The sequence below is a fragment of the Saccopteryx bilineata genome, chromosome 4 (assembly GCF_036850765.1).
Source record: "Saccopteryx bilineata isolate mSacBil1 chromosome 4, mSacBil1_pri_phased_curated, whole genome shotgun sequence".
Classification (NCBI taxonomy): domain Eukaryota; kingdom Metazoa; phylum Chordata; class Mammalia; order Chiroptera; family Emballonuridae; genus Saccopteryx; species Saccopteryx bilineata.
Genome location: NC_089493.1, coordinates 127,642,272 through 127,659,668, shown reverse-complemented (window position 1 = coordinate 127,659,668; position 17,397 = coordinate 127,642,272). Strand labels below are relative to the sequence as shown.

Genomic DNA, 17,397 nt, shown 5'->3' with positions numbered 1-17,397 from the left:
TGGGCGCTTCTCCTGTGTGCCCTGGCCGGGAATCAAACCTGGGACTCCTGCATGCCAGGCCGACGCTCTACCACTGAGCCAACCAGCCAGGGCTGGAACACATTTTTAATCTCTGGAAACTTATATCTAAGCTGTTTGGCAAGCTTCCCTGACAGGCCATGAAGCACAGTGTGGCCTGGACATCCCAGTGAAATGTCACATATGGTTTTATTAGGTTATGGTTAAGACTTGAGATAATCAGCTGCTTGACTAACCTATTCCACCTATTTAAAAAAAAAATTTATTGATTGATTGATTTTAGAGAGAGAAACATTCATTTGTTGTTCCACTTAGTTGTGCGATCATTGGTTGCTTCCCATATGTACCCGGACCGGATTGAATCCGCAACCTTGGTGTTTTGGGACGACACTCTAACCAACTGATTGATCCAGCCAGGGCTCTATTTCACCTATCTTGAAGAAGGTTAAGGATAAGTGAGCTCTTTCCAAGAACCTTTGGAGAAATGTCCAAAGGTCTCTCCTACTTTGGAATTACTCAGGCCGATTAGAGTGAAGGCTTAGCTACTTGATGAGAGTCCTAGGTGACAGGCATGAATGAGTTCTGTCTGGGTACCAGTTTTATAGGAGGCTCATGGGGTCTGTCTGTCTTACTCTTCCCAGGTCAGTGGTCACTGCAAAAACATCCCCACTCTGGAATATGGATTCCTTGTCCAGGTAAGTCAAGTCCATATTTTCATTCCAAAGCCTTTCCCCTGTTATCTGACTCATCTGATCCCCTAACATCTCCTAGCTCCTTAGTCAGTTAAATAGTTTATTTCCTGAGTTTATCTGTTCCCAGAACTATACTATGTGTTAGGTAGGTAGGAGAAAAGAAGGCATAGCTCCCATCCTTGAAGCACACATTACTGGGAACTGTTTACAGACCACTTAATGATTGACTGCCAACCATGCTTTGCAAACTTTAACACTAATGTCCTAATGATCCCAGCATCCTTGCTCAGGTGGTCTTCAGTTTCTCGTGGACCTTTTTCACTGCTCAGTCACTATGGGTCATTTCTTCCCTTTAACCTTTTCATTCCCTAGACATGCTCTCACTTCGCCTCCCTGTTCCCTTTGTGTCATTTCCTTCACTGGATTTCTTCCCAGTAGCTGCTGATGGCAGTCAAGACTCAGTGTCACCTTTTCTGTCTCATCTTCATTACTCCAGTTACATTAATGAGCTGAAAGTGATGTCTCCTCTCTCTCAGCTCTCATGATGCTTTTTGTTTTCTGTGGCATCTAAGTGTCACGTACCATGTGCTACCTTGAATTGTAGTTAATTTGTATACATACCACGTCTCCCCTATTGGAGCAGAGACTTGAGAAGACAAGCTTTTATATTACTGCATAATCAGGAAGACTTTTCACTGAACTGGGTACATAGTAGGCATGCAATAAATCTGAATGAATAAAAGCCCTGCACGACCCTTTACCAGCCCCAAAGTATGTGAAATAGAAACAATTTGATTTATACACAAAGTGTACCATGTTAAGACATAATGTTTTAAAAAATACTTGAGGATATTCCTGCGTGAAGTCTGCATTTGTTTTCTTCCCAGCGCAGAGTTGGTCTGTGGTTGTGACCAGCAGCTAGGCTGGCTGTTCTGGGTAGTGAAATGACTTCTCAGGCTCCCTGCCATCTGATCATGGACTAAATGCTCACTGGTCCCCAAGGGACAATCTAATTGCTACAACTGATGCTAATAGTTTGATTAATACCTGTCAATATTTAAAAATACTTTCACAGAAATCATCTCATTATTCCTAATGCCTATATAAGGTGAATAATGTTCCACTTTATAAATAAAGAAACCAAGGCCTAGGTTAATTGACTTGCTTAAGTTATATGTGGTATTAAGTAGCAAAGAGGGTACTGTCAACCCAGGTCTTCTACCATGGCTGGTTGTATTTTTACTCTTCAACTACAGTCTTAGCTATAGAGTCAGGCCATCAGTCTAAGTGCAGGGCCCAGGAAGAGCTTCTATTCTAGGCACAGGGTTGGGAGGGAAGAGAGTAGCTGGAAAAGAAACTCAAATTAGTTCCCATATCTGTTCCTGTACTTCCAGAAGACTTAGTAGACTCTCCTCTCTCCCCAGATCATGAAGTATGCAGAGCAGAGGATTCCAACGCTGAATGAGTACTGTGTGGTGTGTGATGAGCAGCACGTCTTCCAGAATGGGTCCATGCTCAAGGTGTGAGCACAACCCTCCTCTGTGACTCTCTTCCTTGGTCCCTGAGCCAAGACCCCTTCACTCCTCATCTCTCATTTATTCCTTTCTTTTTGGCTGTAAGGTAAAGGTAGAATTCTGTCCTTACTCCGTGAGTCTCTAGAAATAATTGTTTTTCTCAGAAAACAAATGTCAGCAATCCTAGTAGGAAAGATGAGGAGGTTTTTTTTTTATTTATTTATTCATTTTAGAGAGGAGAGGGAGAGACAGAGAGAGAGAGAGGAGAGACAGAGAGAGAGAAGGGGGGGGAGGAGCTAGAAGCATCAACTCCCATATGTGCCTTGACCAGGCAAGCCCAGGGTTTCGAATGACGACCTCAGCATTTCCAGGTTGACACTTAATCCACTGCGCCACCACAGGTCAGGCCGAGGATATATATTTTTGAAGAATAATCCCCACCCATCATTTAAAAATAGGAATCAGATATTGACCATGATGATTGGATATGATGCTGTCCTTAGGGACTCCAAATCTAGGTTAGTAGACAGACACTTCACTATCTGTGTATAGAAGAGATATGAACGGTGATGTGAAGCTCAAAAGAGAGCTCTAACTCCTTAGGAGGGTTGGAAGACTTCGTGGAGGAGACAGCGTTATTCTCAAACCATGAGTAAGTTAAGACTTCACTTATTTACAGTGTTCTCCTGACACAGAGGGCCCCAAATCCCTATCTCACTCTAAAGTTGTCTGAGGTCAGAATTGTCCCTTTCCCCTGCAACACCTTTTTACTACACTTCCCCCACCACCCCTGTGCTTAATGTATTCATGCAGCCAGCTGTCTGTACTCGTGAGTTGTGCGTCTTCTCCTTCTACACGCTGGGGGTCATGTCCGGAGCTGCAGAGGAGGTGGCCACCGGAGCAGAGGTATGGGGGAGACTGCGGGGGGCCTGGTGATTGCACTCTTTGGAACATAACCTCCAGAAATGCTTTCATATGTAAGAATGCTCACGATAGTATTGTTCATAGTACACAGTAAAGAAATGGATACAACTCCATCTATAGGCTGTCCAGTTAAAGAAATTATAGTATGTTCTTACAGTGGAAATACTCTATAGCTATTATTTATGGTTAGAAAACAACAGTATATATAGTACAGTTCTGCTTTTTAAATAGCCTGTATAACACAGTAACAATTTCCATAGGGAAAATATCTGGAAGGTAATACGTCAAATTTAATAGTTCACCTGTGAGGAATGAGCTTTGTTTGGGGGCAGATAAAAATGAATTTTACCTTTTCTTTAATCACTTTTTTTTTTGACATAGACAAAGAGAGGAACAGATAGGGACAGACAGACAAGAAGGAAGAGAGATGAGAGCATCAATTCTTTGTTGTGGCATCTTAGTTCACTGGTTGCTTTCTCATATGTGCTTTGACCAGGGGGCTACAGCAGAGCGAGTGACCCCTTGCTCAAGCCAGCGACCTTGGGCTTCAAGCCACAGACCTTGGGCTCAAGCCAGTGGTGACATTGGGCTTCAAGCCAGTGACCATGGGGTCATGTGTATGATCCCATGCTCAAGCCAGCAACCCTGTGCTCAAGCTGGTGAACCCATACCAAGCCAGATGAGCCCGTGCTCAAACTGGTGACCTCGAGGTTTTAAACCTGGGTTCTCCGCGTCCCAGTCCAGCGCTCTATCTACTGCGCCACCGCCTGGTCAGGCTAATCACTTTTTCAGTCATGGATACTTTAATTTTTATGAGTTTATATTGTGTTATGAAAAAACCATGAACATATTTTCTTTTAAAAAGAGGAGCAGAGAGAAATGCTGAGACTCCAAAAGGTAGACCTGTCCTGGATACTGTGTGACTTCCGGCACTGAGAATCATTTAGCTTCCGCTGAACCCTTTCTCTCTCTTCCCTGAAGGTGGTGGATCTGCTGGTGGCCATGTGTAGGGCAGCTTTGGAGTCCCCTAGAAAAAGCATCATCTTTGAGCCTTATCCCTCTGTGGTGGACCCCACTGATCCCAAGACTCTGGCCTTTAACCCTAAGGTATAGTTGCTTGAGAAGAAAATCGGGGCACAGGAGCAAAGGCTAATGGGAGACTGGGGCTGTCATTTTATAGTAGTTACGCAGCACCTTGGAATAAGGATCAGAAGACATGAAACATTTGTTTCTTAGGAACTCTTGAACCCTAAGCTGTACCTGTTTTAGTGAGTAAGTAATTGAGTTTGTCAGAATTAGGGGAGAAGAATTATTAGTTACATCATAAAAGGGAAGAATAGAGACTTTGGAGCCAGACAGACCTGGATTCTACTTGAGACTTTGCTGTTCCTCAGAGTGGTGTTAAGCAAGTCAGTTAACCTTAATGAACCTTAATGAATCTCAATTTCCTTATCTGTAAAAGGGGATAATATCTACCTTGCAGATTGTTATGAAAGTGAGGAATAAAATATGTAAAGTACTGTATTAGTTAGATTTCTCCAGGAGAACATGACCAATAGGAGATTTATGATAAGGAGTTGACTTATATAGTTATAAAGGCTAAGAAGTCCCAGGATTAGCAGTCTCCAAGTTGGATACTCAGGGAGAGCCAGTTTAAGTTCCAGTCCAAATGCTAGCAGTTTCCAAATCCAAGTCCAAAGACAGGAGAAGGTCAGGGTGCCAGCTTCCAGGAGTCTGGCAGCAGGAGCCTGTTACTTGGCCTTTTTACTCTGCTTAAGGCTTTCACTGGATGGCCCACACAGATTAGAGAGAACAATGTGCCTTACGCAGTCCACTGCTAATCTCATCTTAACATACCCTGAAATAATTTTTGACCAAGTGTTTGGGCATGCCATAGTCGAGTCAGATTGACACAGTTAATGATCCACAAAATTTACCATCACAGTGCCTGAGTCTTGCTTATTGCTTTGTATCACATACTAAACCAGGCTCTTTACAGATGTCATTTCAGAATATTTGTATAAGGGTAGTGGGGATTTCTATCTTCATTTATTCACAGGGTTATTGGGGTTCCAAGAGGTTAAGTAACTTAACCCTAGTACTGTCAGCTGGTAAGAGAGCCAGCATATGATTCTGGAACTGACATTAAATGTATGTTCTTTCCATGACATTTCATGCTGTTTCCCTGGGGCCTACGCTATTGTACATCTGATCTTCCTTTTCGTTACATCTTACTCTCCTCAACTTATCTTTCTCTGGTTTTTCTCTTCCCATTGATTCCCACAGAAGAAGAATTATGAACGACTTCAGAAAGCTCTGGATAGCGTGATGTCCATCCGGGAGATGACCCAGGTACTCTGCCCTTGGCCTTCCCTGCCCTGTGCCACTTGAGTGTTGTATTCTGCTTGCAATTCATGGGACTGGAGTAAAGATTTAGAGATGCTACTCAGATTCCTCACTGTTTTCTTTAGTCGTCCCTCCTGTTTTTTTTGTTTGATAGCTCTGTTGCTCCTCTTTCTTGCTCCTAAGGTGTCTCTCAGCCTTTACCTTTGCTGCTAATTCCTTAACAGGTTGTTCATGTTGTTTTTTCCATGATTCTTAGGGAATTAGCAAAATGAGGGAAAGACCTCTACCCAGGGTTGGGAGGTTGAGGAGGGGGGCTTGAAGGTAAGGAACTAGACCCAGGGGCCTGCATCTTCTATCCTTCTAGGGGTGGGGCAGCCACATGGAGCAGTGACCATCCTTTGACTCAAGGCTGTCCCTCACCAGACTTCCCCACCCCTCGTCTGCAATCTCTGCATGAATAGACATTCATTTGTGCTCATGTACAGGTGGGCCTCTTCTCAGCAAATCCCATATCACAGTTCAGGTTAGCACATAAAATACACCAAGAAGGGATGCTTTATTTGTGAGAAGGACTCTTTGCTTTATATAAAGTTTTACTGCAGGATTCCTTAGCCTATTCTTTCTGGACGTTGATTTTATTAATTTTTTGATTCATAAGCAACTTTATAGGACTGTAGGAATTGAGTAAGATGAGTGAGACCCACCTGCATGTTGTTTGTAAGCATCTTCAGTCATTTTCATATTTATTTACAAGTCTTCCCAATCTGACTGGGTCCTTGTGGGTGGGAACCCCGTCTTTTCCTGACTCTGTGTGGCCTTCAGTGCCAACCTTGCCCTGGGCCCTGATAGTCAGTCTGTGGAAAGTGGGAGGGCTGCTACTGCTCCTGGAAGTTCACCTTATGGCTATTGTCTTACAGGGCTCATATCTGGAAATCAAGAAGCAGATGGACAAGTTGGATCCCCTGGCCCATCCTCTCCTACAGTGGTATGGATAGAAGGGTTCATCCTTCCCAAAGTGGGACAGGGACATGCTGTTAGACACGGTGCCTACACCGTCTCTGAGAGACAGCTTCAGCTTTCTTCTTGGATATGTCATGGAAGACACATCCAGCTTTTCTTCAGGCTGGATATGTCATGGCTGCGTTTTTATTGCTACACCTGGCTTTGACAAGAACTCGGGTCCTACAGAGAGCCCATAGATTCTGTGCTATCTCAACCTGTCTTTTGGGGTTTATTATTTCCCAGTGGGTTTTTGAGTGTCCCTTGCATGTAGGAATTAACACTTCATTTCAAACAAGTTTCTCTGCATCAAGAGAGGTGTGTCACCCCCTTCAACTCCCTTTCCCTGTTTGGAAGTCTTCCCTGTTACCATAGATTGTCTAGAGCCTTGAGGCACTGCTGTTACTCCCTTCTAGCAAAGATTCTGACTGTTCTGCACTGCTCAGCTTCCACCCTCCCTCCCTGACCTTGATTGCGGTTCTGTTTTTCTGACATAGCTTTCCCCTCTTTTCTTAGTCAACTTTTGACACCAGTGCTTTTCTCAGTGCAGCATGCTCCCTAATTAGCATGAGGGGAGGCCAGGCATGGGTCCGCCAGGGCGGCACCACAATGCACGGTGCAGCACGGAAACAAACCTCCACTGTAGGTCACGCAACTTTGCCGATCCTCAGTTTTATGCCTATATTCTCTACTGCCCTCAGAGTTCAGCCCACACACAGCCCAGTCTATCCCTGAGTTCTCAGGACGTTTATCCGAGTTTCCTGTTCTTCTGCAACCCAAGCAGTGACTTTCTGTTCGTTCTTCCCTATTCCTGAGAGCCTTCAGGTTTTCCCTGGGCTCAGGTGGGGATAATTCCTGACCTCTTGTATTTTTATTATTATTTTTATTTTTATTTTTTTGTATTTTTCTGAAGCTGGAAACGGGGAGAGACAGACAGACTCTCGCATGTGCCCAACCGGGATCCACCTGGCACGCCCACCAGGGGCGATGCTCTGCCCACCAGGGGGCGCCACTCTGCCACGACCAGAGCCACTCTAGCACCTGGGGCAGAGGCCAAGGAGCCATCCCCAGCGCCCGGGCCATCTTTGCTCCAATGGAGCCTTGGGCGGGAGGGAAAGAGAGAGACAGAGAGGAAGGAGGGGGTGGGGGTGGAGAAGCAAATGGGCACTTCTCCTGTGTGCCCTGGCCGGGATTCGAACCCGGGTCCCCCACACGCCAGGCCGACGCTCTACCACGCTCTACCGCTGAGCCAACCGGCCAGGGCCGACCTCTTGTGTTTTTAGCTGACCTCTTGTTCTTTTCCTTTTGTTCTATTTGTTTTCTTCCTAGAGGTAGCAGCTCACCTCTCACTCCTTTTTCATCCATTGTTTAGCTAACAGTAACTAGCTTTCCTTTTACGTTGTTATTTCCAAGCATTACTACCCAGGGGACACTCTAAATAGCGGCCTGGACATTTCACACAGTCAGAGCCCTCGCTTTTCTCCCAGAGCATGGCAAGGCTGCTGCTCTGTTGAAGATGACTGAGTCACGCCCTTACTCTGTCCTGTTCTTTTTTTCTCTCTTTTGTCCTAGGATCATCTCTAGCAACAGGTCACACATTGTCAAACTACCTCTCAGCAGGGTAAGTGACCTTTCTCCCTTTAAACTCTACATTTCTAATGAGAGGCAGGGAGGGGCTCCAACCAGCCAACCACATGGTCTCAGACTTGCCTGGTTGGCTCTGTCTTTGGGCCTAAGCATATTTCCTTATTTGGGGTCATTGCAGCCGGATATATTTTGCGTCCCCAACCCTTCCCTCCCTGATCTCCATTTCTGCTTTGTTTTTCTGACCCCACCCCCACCCTGGGCAGCAGCTGAAGTTCATGCACACCTCACACCAGTTCCTCCTGCTGAGCAGCCCTCCTGCCAAGGAGGCACGGTTCCGGACCGCCAAGAAGCTCTACGGCAGCACTTTTGCCTTCCAGTGAGGGGGGGGGCAGCAAATGATGTAGGGTGGTGACAGGTTCACTCAAGATGTATGAGTTTGTTACCTGTGTCCATCAACCAGTCAGTCAGCAGTAGTTATTAAATGTGATTGTGGCCAGTGTTATAGAGGAAAAAAGATACATATGATATGGTCTTCACTCTCATGCCACTAATGATGCATTTGAGGAGAAATGGTATTTACATATAAAAAGATGATTGAAGAAACAGATTGGAGAAATTAAATTTGAAATCTACTTTAAGGAAATCAGCAATGGAGGTCTAGTAGAGAAAGAGCCATATTAAAGGTAATACGAAGTGCATGGTGGTGCCCTTTTTTCAGACATGAATTCAAGACTGGAAGGCATATGTGGATTCATTGATAACTGTTGATTTTTGAGAATTTAATTTCAAGTATAGGTGACTAGGCTGATGAAAATACTGGATCAGCAGCTGAGGATTTAGGATGGGACTAACTCAAGCACAGACAAGAGGATGGGACTAGAAGATGTAGGGGTTAGCCACGCACACACACACGTCATGCATGCCTGTGACTGCCCATGTGCATGTCCACCGCCAGGTGTATGTGTCCACCTCCATGTCCTGTGTGGGTGAGAATGAGTGGGAGTGGTAGTCTTGGAAGTGCTCCTGGAAACCTCATACTCTGAGTAGACACGTATTCTATCCTGCCTTACAGTGGGTCCCACATTGAGAACTGGCATTCAATCCTGCGCAATGGACTGGTGAATGCATCCTACACCAAACTGCAGGTGAGGCTGTGCCCCTTTTTCTTTCTCAGCCCCCACCCTGCCCTCTCAGTTTGGGGAAGCCTGCTCTAGTTCTTGGCTGTTTCTGCCTCAGCACCCTCAGATCTAGCCTGTTGTGTGGCTTCCCTAGGGAGGAAGTTGGAACTACATATAGAATGAATGTGGCTGGGGCATATTTTACCCCTGGATGTGTTTTTGTTGATTCTGGGCATGGGAATATAGCTGTAGGCAGGGGTAGGAATTGCTGATTGCAGCCATTAGATGAATTAGCCTATTAGAATTTTCAGTGTATGTGACCATTCAGAGTTGATATGGGAGACTTCTTTGCCCTGTGAGACTCCAAGGCACAGCTATGGTCCCTCTTCCTAGCTACCTGTTCTGTAGTTCCTTGGGGGGGGGACATAGGGAGAATCTGCATATGTACCAAGGCCTGGGGACAGGAGCAAGGATTCTGAGGACCTGACTCAGTGGCTCTGCTGTTCTTCACTCTCTAAAGCTTCACTCTCCGAATACTCTCCTTTGGTATTTCATAGACAAAGGCATTAACCTGCATTCGGTTTTCAGATAATTGGCTTTTTAAGAGTAGGTGCCTAGAGTTACCTGACTGAGAGAGAATGGAGGGACAGAGGGCTGGATAAGCATTGTGGCTGCCCAATGTCCAGCCATGGGAGGGCCCAGGCTCATATTGCTCATCCTGGTGTTTCCCTGCAAGCTGCATGGAGCAGCCTATGGCAAAGGCATCTACCTGAGCCCCATCTCCAGTATTTCCTTTGGATACTCAGGTAAGAAATACTCTCTGGCCACCTATTTATATTGCATCCATTTTGTGAACACCTGCTCTGTGCTGTTCTCCTCCTCCATCACAAATACTTGATCTGTGTCAGCTCCCTCCCTATTCATGGGCACAGAGTTTGTCTTTCTCAACTTTCTCAGTAGAAATTTGGTTTCTTCACAGGGTGAAGCTTTTTAGTTCCCTCTTAGGTAGTCATTTTTCCCACAGGGATGATTTTGTTCATTATAGAGACTTGACCCTGGGAATGGGTGAGGGAGTAACTAGGAAATGAAAGTAGGCTTTTTGTAGACCACATTTTTGGTGTTGGCAATAGCCCATTTTTAGGAATTCTGTGTGTACATGTGCATGTGAGTTTACATGCGAATACACTGCAGGCTTGAGTCCTTTCCATTGGTTTACACATCTGGAGACATTGTTCTCCCTGTCAACCATCTTTTAAACTGTATGTAATCACACACTATAATATTAATCACATTGAATGCAAGCGAAAGCATTTTATTCGGGAGATAAGGCGTGAATGAGGTCCAGATTCTAGTCAGGAGATGAGTGCAGCTTTGTCTTGTTCAGAAAATGTTTCTGAGTTAGAACTCTCTTAGTATTCCAGGTTCGTGTCTTAATTCCTTCTCTGTCTTCTTTTGTTCTTGTTCTGTATAGTCTCTTTCTAAAGGAGGGCCACCTTGTAGTTGCATGTCTATTATATGGAGAGGACAGTGCTAGAGTATTTATGGATTATTATCTAGTATCCTCCAGGAATTAGAATTGTCATAAAGATTAGAAATCCTAGGTCCAGAGGCTCAGAACTAGAAAAATCTCTAACAGAATAAACCAAACAAAGTAAAAGAGATAGTATGGGTAGGTACCAAAATTGCCTGACCAGGCATTGGCACAGTGGATAGAGCATTGGAGGACCCAGGTTTGAGACCCCTGAGGTCGCCAGCTTGAGCGCGGGCTCATCTGGTTTGAGCAAAGACTCACCAGCTTGAACCCAAGGTCGCTGGCTCCAGCAAGGGGCTACTCGGTCTGCTGAAGGCCCGTGGTCAAGGCACATAAGAGAAAGCAATCAATGAACAACTAAGGTGTTGCAACGCACAATGAAAAACTAATGATTGATGCTTCTCATCTCTCTCCGTTCCTGTCTGTCTGTCCCTGTCTATCCCTCTCTCTGACTCACTCTCTGTCTCTGTAAAAAAATAAAATAAAATAAAATAATAAAAATTTAAAAATAAATAAATAAAATAAAATAAAAAGAACCAAATAAAAGCAGGTACAATAGAAACAAGCCAAAAGTTGATTCTTTTAAAGATTAAAACAAACAAACAAAAAAAAACTAGACAAAGCTTAGTTGGATTAAGAAGGAAAAGAGCACAATTAGATGAATGAAAAAGGGATCATAACTACAGAGAGAGCAAAATTTAAAAAGCTGATTGGAGAATATTGCCAGCTTTATACCAATACTTTGAAAACTTTGACAAAATGGATAAATTCCTAGAAAAAGATAACTAAAAACTGATTCAAGAAGAAAGAGAAAGCCTAAATAGCCCTAGAAGTATAAAAGACATTGAGTCCTGGCTGGATATCTCAGTTGGTTGGAACATAGTCCTGAAGCACAGAGGTTGCCAGTTCAATCCCCGGTCAAGACACATGCAGGAACAGATCAACGTTCCTATTTCTCTCTCTCTCAAATCAATAAAATAAGCAACAATAATTTTAAAAAAAGACATTGAAATAGTAGTTTAAAATTTCACACACATGCCTGACCAGGCGGTGGCGCAGTGGATAGAGCGTTGGACTGGGATGCAGAGGACCCAGGTTCAAGACCCGAGGTTGCCAGCTTGAGCACAGGCTCATCTGGCTTGAGCAAAATAAAAAATAAAAAAATGCTCACCAGCTTAGACCCAAGGTCGCTGGCTCAAGCAAGGGGTTACTTGGTCTGCTGAAGGCCCACGGTCAAGGCACAAATGAGAAAGCAATCAATGAACAACTAAGGTGTTACAACGAAAAACTAATGATTTATGCTTCTCATCTCTCTCCGTTCCTGTCAGTCCCTATCTATCCCTCTCTCTGACTCTCTCTCTCTGTCCCTGTAAAGAAAAAAAAAATGCAAGAATTCTTGTAGCTTGTGTACATGGGTAAATACTTTGAAAAAAAAAAATTTCACACACACACATACCCCACCAAACCCACACAACCCATGTAGCTCAAATAGTTTTTAAGTCAGTCTTAAAACCAAACTTTCAGGGAACATATTATCAATTTTATACAAAATCATTGAGGGAATAGAAAAAGGTGGAATTATAAGTCATAACAAATTGGTAAATTTGACTTTATTAAAACTAAAAACTTCTATCAGAGGACATCCTAAAAAAGTGAAAAGACAAGCTAGAAACCAGAGGACATTTATAACACCTGTAACCAGAGAAGATTAGTAATAAAAATATATTTAAAAAATTTTTACAAATCAATAAGAAAAAGACAACCCAATAGAAAAATAGGCAGGTGACATGAACACGCATGTCAACTAAAGAAATGACCAAAAAATATGAAAAGCTGCTTAACCACTATTAATCAGGGCAATAAAACCAGCACCAAAATGACTTAGCATTTTAGCACCCATATGGATTAGCAAAAGCTAAGACATATGAGACCACCTCTGCAGGATCTCTCTTATTACTCATGGGGACGTAAAGTGGTCTGACCACTTGGGGTTAAATTTGGTATTAAAGCTGGGAAGTTTTATCCCAGTGACCCAGCGTTTTTGTTCCTGCATGTGTGCACCCAAAGAGCATACACAGCCTTCAAAGCAATACTGTTTGCAACAACAAACCCTGGAAACAACCCAGATACTCATCATCAGGAGAATGGGTGAATGCATTGTAACACATCCTCACAGCTGATTATTACTTAGCAATGAGAATGAACGCGCATTGAACATGGAAAAATCTTAAGTAAAACAAGTAAGCCCAGAAACATCCTGCATGTTTTATATTGTTCAAGTGCAAACAAAATTGCCTGACCAGGTGGTGGCACAGTGGTTAGAGTGTTGGACTGGGACACGGACGACCCAGGTTCGAGACCCTGAGGTCGCCAGATTGAGCGCAGGCTCACCAGCTTGAGTGAGGGATCGTTGACGTGACCCCATGGTCGCTGGCTTGAACACAGAGGTCACTGGCTTAAGCCCAAGATTGCTGGCTTGAGCAAGGGGTCACTGCCTCTGCTGTAGCCCCCCAGTCAAGGCACATACGGGAAAGCAATCACTGAACAACTAAGGAGCTGCAATGAAGAATTGATGTTTCTCATCTCTCTCCCTTCCTGTCTGTCTGTCCCTCTCTCTGACTCTCTTGTCTCACACACACACACACACACACACAATAAACATTATGTAGGAGTGTGTGTGTTCGATAAAGTAAATTTCAGAATGGTGGCCACCTTCCAAGGGGAAGCAGATATTTGGGATGGGATAGGAGTACAAAGATGTACGTTACCAGTGATTTAGTTCTTGGGTTTCGTTCTTAAGTTGGGTCTGTACATATTCATTGTCCTATTAAATAAATGAGAGTGTGTTATGAACCAAATGTTAGGATTTAGCCACACAGGATATTAGCGTCCAATAAGTAGTTATTAAATGTGCACATGGACCTTATTCTGTGTGAGGTCTGATGTGGGGAGGTGTTGGGGTAGTCTTTTTGGCTTTTTTGTCTAGGTTCCTCAGTTTCTGTCTTTGTCCCAGTGTGATTAGTTTAGCAGTGTGATTACTAGCAGAGCCTCCAGTGACTTGGCCAGAGTATGTGGGTTCAGATGAGAGCCAGTGAGAAAGGGTTGGTAAATGCCATCTGTTCAGTCCTGTTAGACACTTGCAATAAATATATATTCCAGACACAAAACATCCGGGGACTATCCAGCCATCATGTCTGGTCTTGGGAAACTGACCGAACATCCCTGGGGTAGTCTGGACAGGACAGTGTGCAACAAGATTGAGATGGGACAAGATTTATAGTACATCATCAGGGCCATCTCTGAGACCAGTCATAGAAATCGGATTGTTCTTTTCTGTCCCCTGGAGTAGAACCTGAGTGGCAATTTCTCTCAGAATCTTGCACTGAAATACCGAAGCTGAGAACATCATGTTTGGATGGAGAGCTAAACATAGCTCAGGCTAATGGAGAAGGTGGAAACGGGTAGTGAGTGTAAGAGGGAGAAATTAGCACTTCAAGTCTTGAAGCTCTCCTTGCCCTGAGTGTTGTTCAGGCCATCATTCTGTCACAGGGCTTTCCTGTGAGTGCATGGTCGAATTGACAGCCTGAGCAGCGAAGTGTCAGCATCACTTCCCATCTTCATCCTCTGTCTTCCTCTCTGACACATGTGCATGCACATAAGACCGAAGACCAGACTGTGCTGAAGCCGAGCATGGAGCCTGAAGTCCTGATCACAGGCCACAGAGAGCTGGGAGGAGGGCTACACAGTACTCTTTAGTATCTAAACCAGAAAAACCAGGAATGAGTCTGTTGATGTCATGAACAGAACCATTCACTGGGGGTGAGGCTGGTGGAGGATTTATGGGTTTAGGTTAGGTTGGAAACTGAAGAGAAGGGGCACCATTGTTCTCAAGTATGGGGAGACTTTCTGAAGGGAGCAGGATTCTTTAAGGTTTCTGCCATGTGGGCTTATTGGTGGGAAATTACCACTTCCCTGCTCTGCTTTCTCTCTGTTCTTCTGAGTGACTCTGGTCACAGTGCTTAATGTCATTTGAGACCAGGCCAGATCGGACTTGCTCTGCTTGCTTCCTCTCTGCTCATATCACTCAGCCTTGCATCTGACCAGATGTCACCACTGACCTGGGCCCCTCATTCCTGTCTTATATCACGTGTTACTCCCTTATTGTAGAACCCTTGAGTGATTCCCTGATGTTCTCAGGATGAACTCTAGATACCTTAGCACGGCTGACAAGGCCTGCCTGACCTGACCCAAACCCACCTCTCAGACACCAGCTCTTGCCGCTGCTGTGTGTAAACTAGGCATGCTGCTGTTCATCTCCAGGCCTCCCACATCCTATTACCTCTGCCCAGGATGCCACCCCTCCTCATGTAGCTCGCTTGCTCTCATACTAGAGCTCCCAGCTGGCTATCACCATCTTCAAGCCCCTAGGCTGGTTTCCTCCTCTGCCTTGGCTTACATGGGCTCTGCATCCTCCCTCACAACAGGTGCCATACTGTGTTGCAATTACTTGCCCTCCACGAGACCAAATTTTGTGAGGAAAGACACCTGGTTTGTTTTACTTACCACTGTGTGCCAAGTGTGTAGCTCAGTGCTGGCACATGGTAAGCACATGAGTAAATGTTTGGTAAAGGAATAGGTGAATGAACTGGGCTTGCTGTTCCATTATAGGAATGGGAAAAGGACAGCACAGGATGCCTTCCAAGGATGAGCTGGTCCAGAGATACAACAGGATGAATACCATCCCCCAGGTAGTATTAATTGGCCCTGCTCCAGGGAGGCAGGACCCATCTCCTGAGATGTGTCAGCTACAGAGAGGGATGGGGAAATAATAGTGGGGGTGATGGGTAGTTTGAAGATCATCTGAAGGAATTGGTGCGTTCTAAGATAAACACACTTCCAGAATTATAAGTATCCTGTCATGAGTATGAAAGCAGAGACTGAGTTTATGAAAAAATGCAGTGACATGAAAATGTGGAGATGGAGGCTATGGGCTTATCCGGACTGGTTATGGGAAAGTGAAATCTGTATGTGTGTGGAGGGGGTGGCTGGGAGCCCAGGATATCCCTGACTCCACCTATCCCCAGCCAACCAGCCCCTGCTGGAGAAGCTTAACAGCCCACTTGTCTCTGCTCTTTCCCCTCCAGACCCGGTCTATTCAGTCGAGGTTCCTGCAGAGTCGAAATCTAAACTGTATAGCACTTTGTGAAGGTAGGTGGCTCACCCAGTCCCTGCTTTTCTGGGTCCCCAGCCTTTGTTTTTGGTGCAGCTGTGGCACATGATCCAGCCCAGGGTGATGTTGAAGCATCATGGCTTCCCTCCCCTACCTGGAGTGACCTAAGCATCATATTTGTAACTTCTGGTCCCCTTCTTCTCAGTGATTACATCTAAAGACCTCCAGAAGCATGGGAATATCTGGGTGTGCCCTGTGTCCGACCATGTCTGCACACGGTTCTTCTTTGTGTGAGTCTAGGAGCATGCCTTGCGGATTGTTCTGGGGAGAGAGGATGGGATGTGTTGGTTTGTGACCACTGGAGAGTTATGTCTGCTATCTGAGGCTTGCCCCCGGGGACCTGAATGTAGCTGGCACTGTGACTTCCTTTGGAGGCCAGGATGCCTACAGATCAGGGTCTGTGGAGAAGAAACCAAATGAGTTGAATCTCTTTGACCCTGAGGAGAACCAAGAAAGAGTTTTTACTTCTGGGATGGGATGGCCCAGCTCCAAATACCGTTCCACTAGTTATTATTTCTGTCATGTTCTGCCTCTGTGCTTACACTTGTCCTATCTTTGGCAGATATGAGGATGGTCAGGTGGGCGATGCCAACATTAATACTCAGGACCCCAAGATACAGAAGGAGATCATGCGTGTGATTGGAACTCAGGTTTACACAAACTGAGGGGGCCCAGCCCTCATGCTCGTGCTACCCATTCCCCCAGGACCCATCTGCCCTTGTCAAAGGGCTCAGGAGCAGCAGGCAAGGCTGCCCTGAGGATTCAAGGGGCAGGGAAAGGATAGAAGAGGTGGCCTTCATGGTGATTGACCCAGGAACCACTCTACATCGGGTTGGCCCAGACTGACCCCCATCCCCAATTTTCCCAGTTGACTTTACCGTTTGTAAATAAAACAATAAAATGGAAGGTGCTGTGGACTGGATACGATCACTGTGGTCTGACTGGCTTTGGCCCAGTATCTGCCGCAAGCGCCAAATTGGGGTGAGGAGACTAGACTCTTGCAAGGGTTGGGATTATTTAGGGTGGATGCAGTCAAAGCTGAGTCTGTCTAGTGCAGTGTGCTACAGATCTGTCAACATTTCAATCCGGGGATTAGATGAAGGGAAATGGACAGTTATGCAGATGACACCAACTGAGACAGATACAGAACACAATACCACTGATGAGCTGTTCCTCAGGATTTAAAAGGACCACAAAGCCAGAGCAGCTCAGATTTCCTACCTCTGGAAATCAGGTCACATTAGAACCTCTGCTTTCTGCACAAAACCTACCCATTCTCCCTAGCTCTGTATCTCAGGGGCGGGGCCCTCACTCCTCTCCTTACAGCTACTTTGAAATAGAGAGGTGGAGAGAGAGCTGGCAGGTACAGGAAGTTGGGTTTATCTCTAATTTGAAATCTATAAAGAGTTCCTAAGGAAATGTAGCCTCCCATAATGAA

General features: G+C 45.1%; 1 protein-coding gene and 1 long non-coding RNA gene across 21 annotated transcripts in view; one reads left to right on the top strand and one right to left on the bottom strand.

Moving 5' to 3' along the window:
* PARP6 (poly(ADP-ribose) polymerase family member 6) overlaps positions 1 to 16,885 on the top strand; it is a 33,756-nt gene extending 16,871 nt beyond the window's left edge. For 17 of the 20 annotated variants that reach the window (XM_066277993.1, XM_066277992.1, XM_066278000.1 and 14 more), the window contains 14 exons: positions 660 to 713; positions 2,135 to 2,230; positions 3,038 to 3,130; positions 4,130 to 4,255; positions 5,435 to 5,500; positions 6,412 to 6,479; positions 8,066 to 8,114; positions 8,344 to 8,456; positions 9,153 to 9,225; positions 9,935 to 10,004; positions 15,398 to 15,477; positions 15,874 to 15,937; positions 16,105 to 16,189; positions 16,522 to 16,885. In XM_066277993.1, the coding sequence (XP_066134090.1) occupies positions 660 to 713; positions 2,135 to 2,230; positions 3,038 to 3,130; positions 4,130 to 4,255; positions 5,435 to 5,500; positions 6,412 to 6,479; positions 8,066 to 8,114; positions 8,344 to 8,456; positions 9,153 to 9,225; positions 9,935 to 10,004; positions 15,398 to 15,477; positions 15,874 to 15,937; positions 16,105 to 16,189; positions 16,522 to 16,624 (1,140 nt within the window). In that variant the 3' untranslated portion in view covers positions 16,625 to 16,885. Of the gene's footprint in view, positions 1 to 659; positions 714 to 2,134; positions 2,231 to 3,037; positions 3,131 to 4,129; positions 4,256 to 5,434; positions 5,501 to 6,411; positions 6,480 to 8,065; positions 8,115 to 8,343; positions 8,457 to 9,152; positions 9,226 to 9,934; positions 10,005 to 15,397; positions 15,478 to 15,873; positions 15,938 to 16,104; positions 16,190 to 16,521 lie in introns of those variants that run through there. The other 3 variants (XM_066278001.1, XM_066277999.1, XR_010731437.1) reach the window with 2 other exon arrangements.
* LOC136336384 (uncharacterized) overlaps positions 1 to 17,397 on the bottom strand; it is a 29,661-nt gene that overhangs the window by 3,163 nt on the left and 9,101 nt on the right. The gene's annotated exons all lie outside the window — the stretch shown is intronic.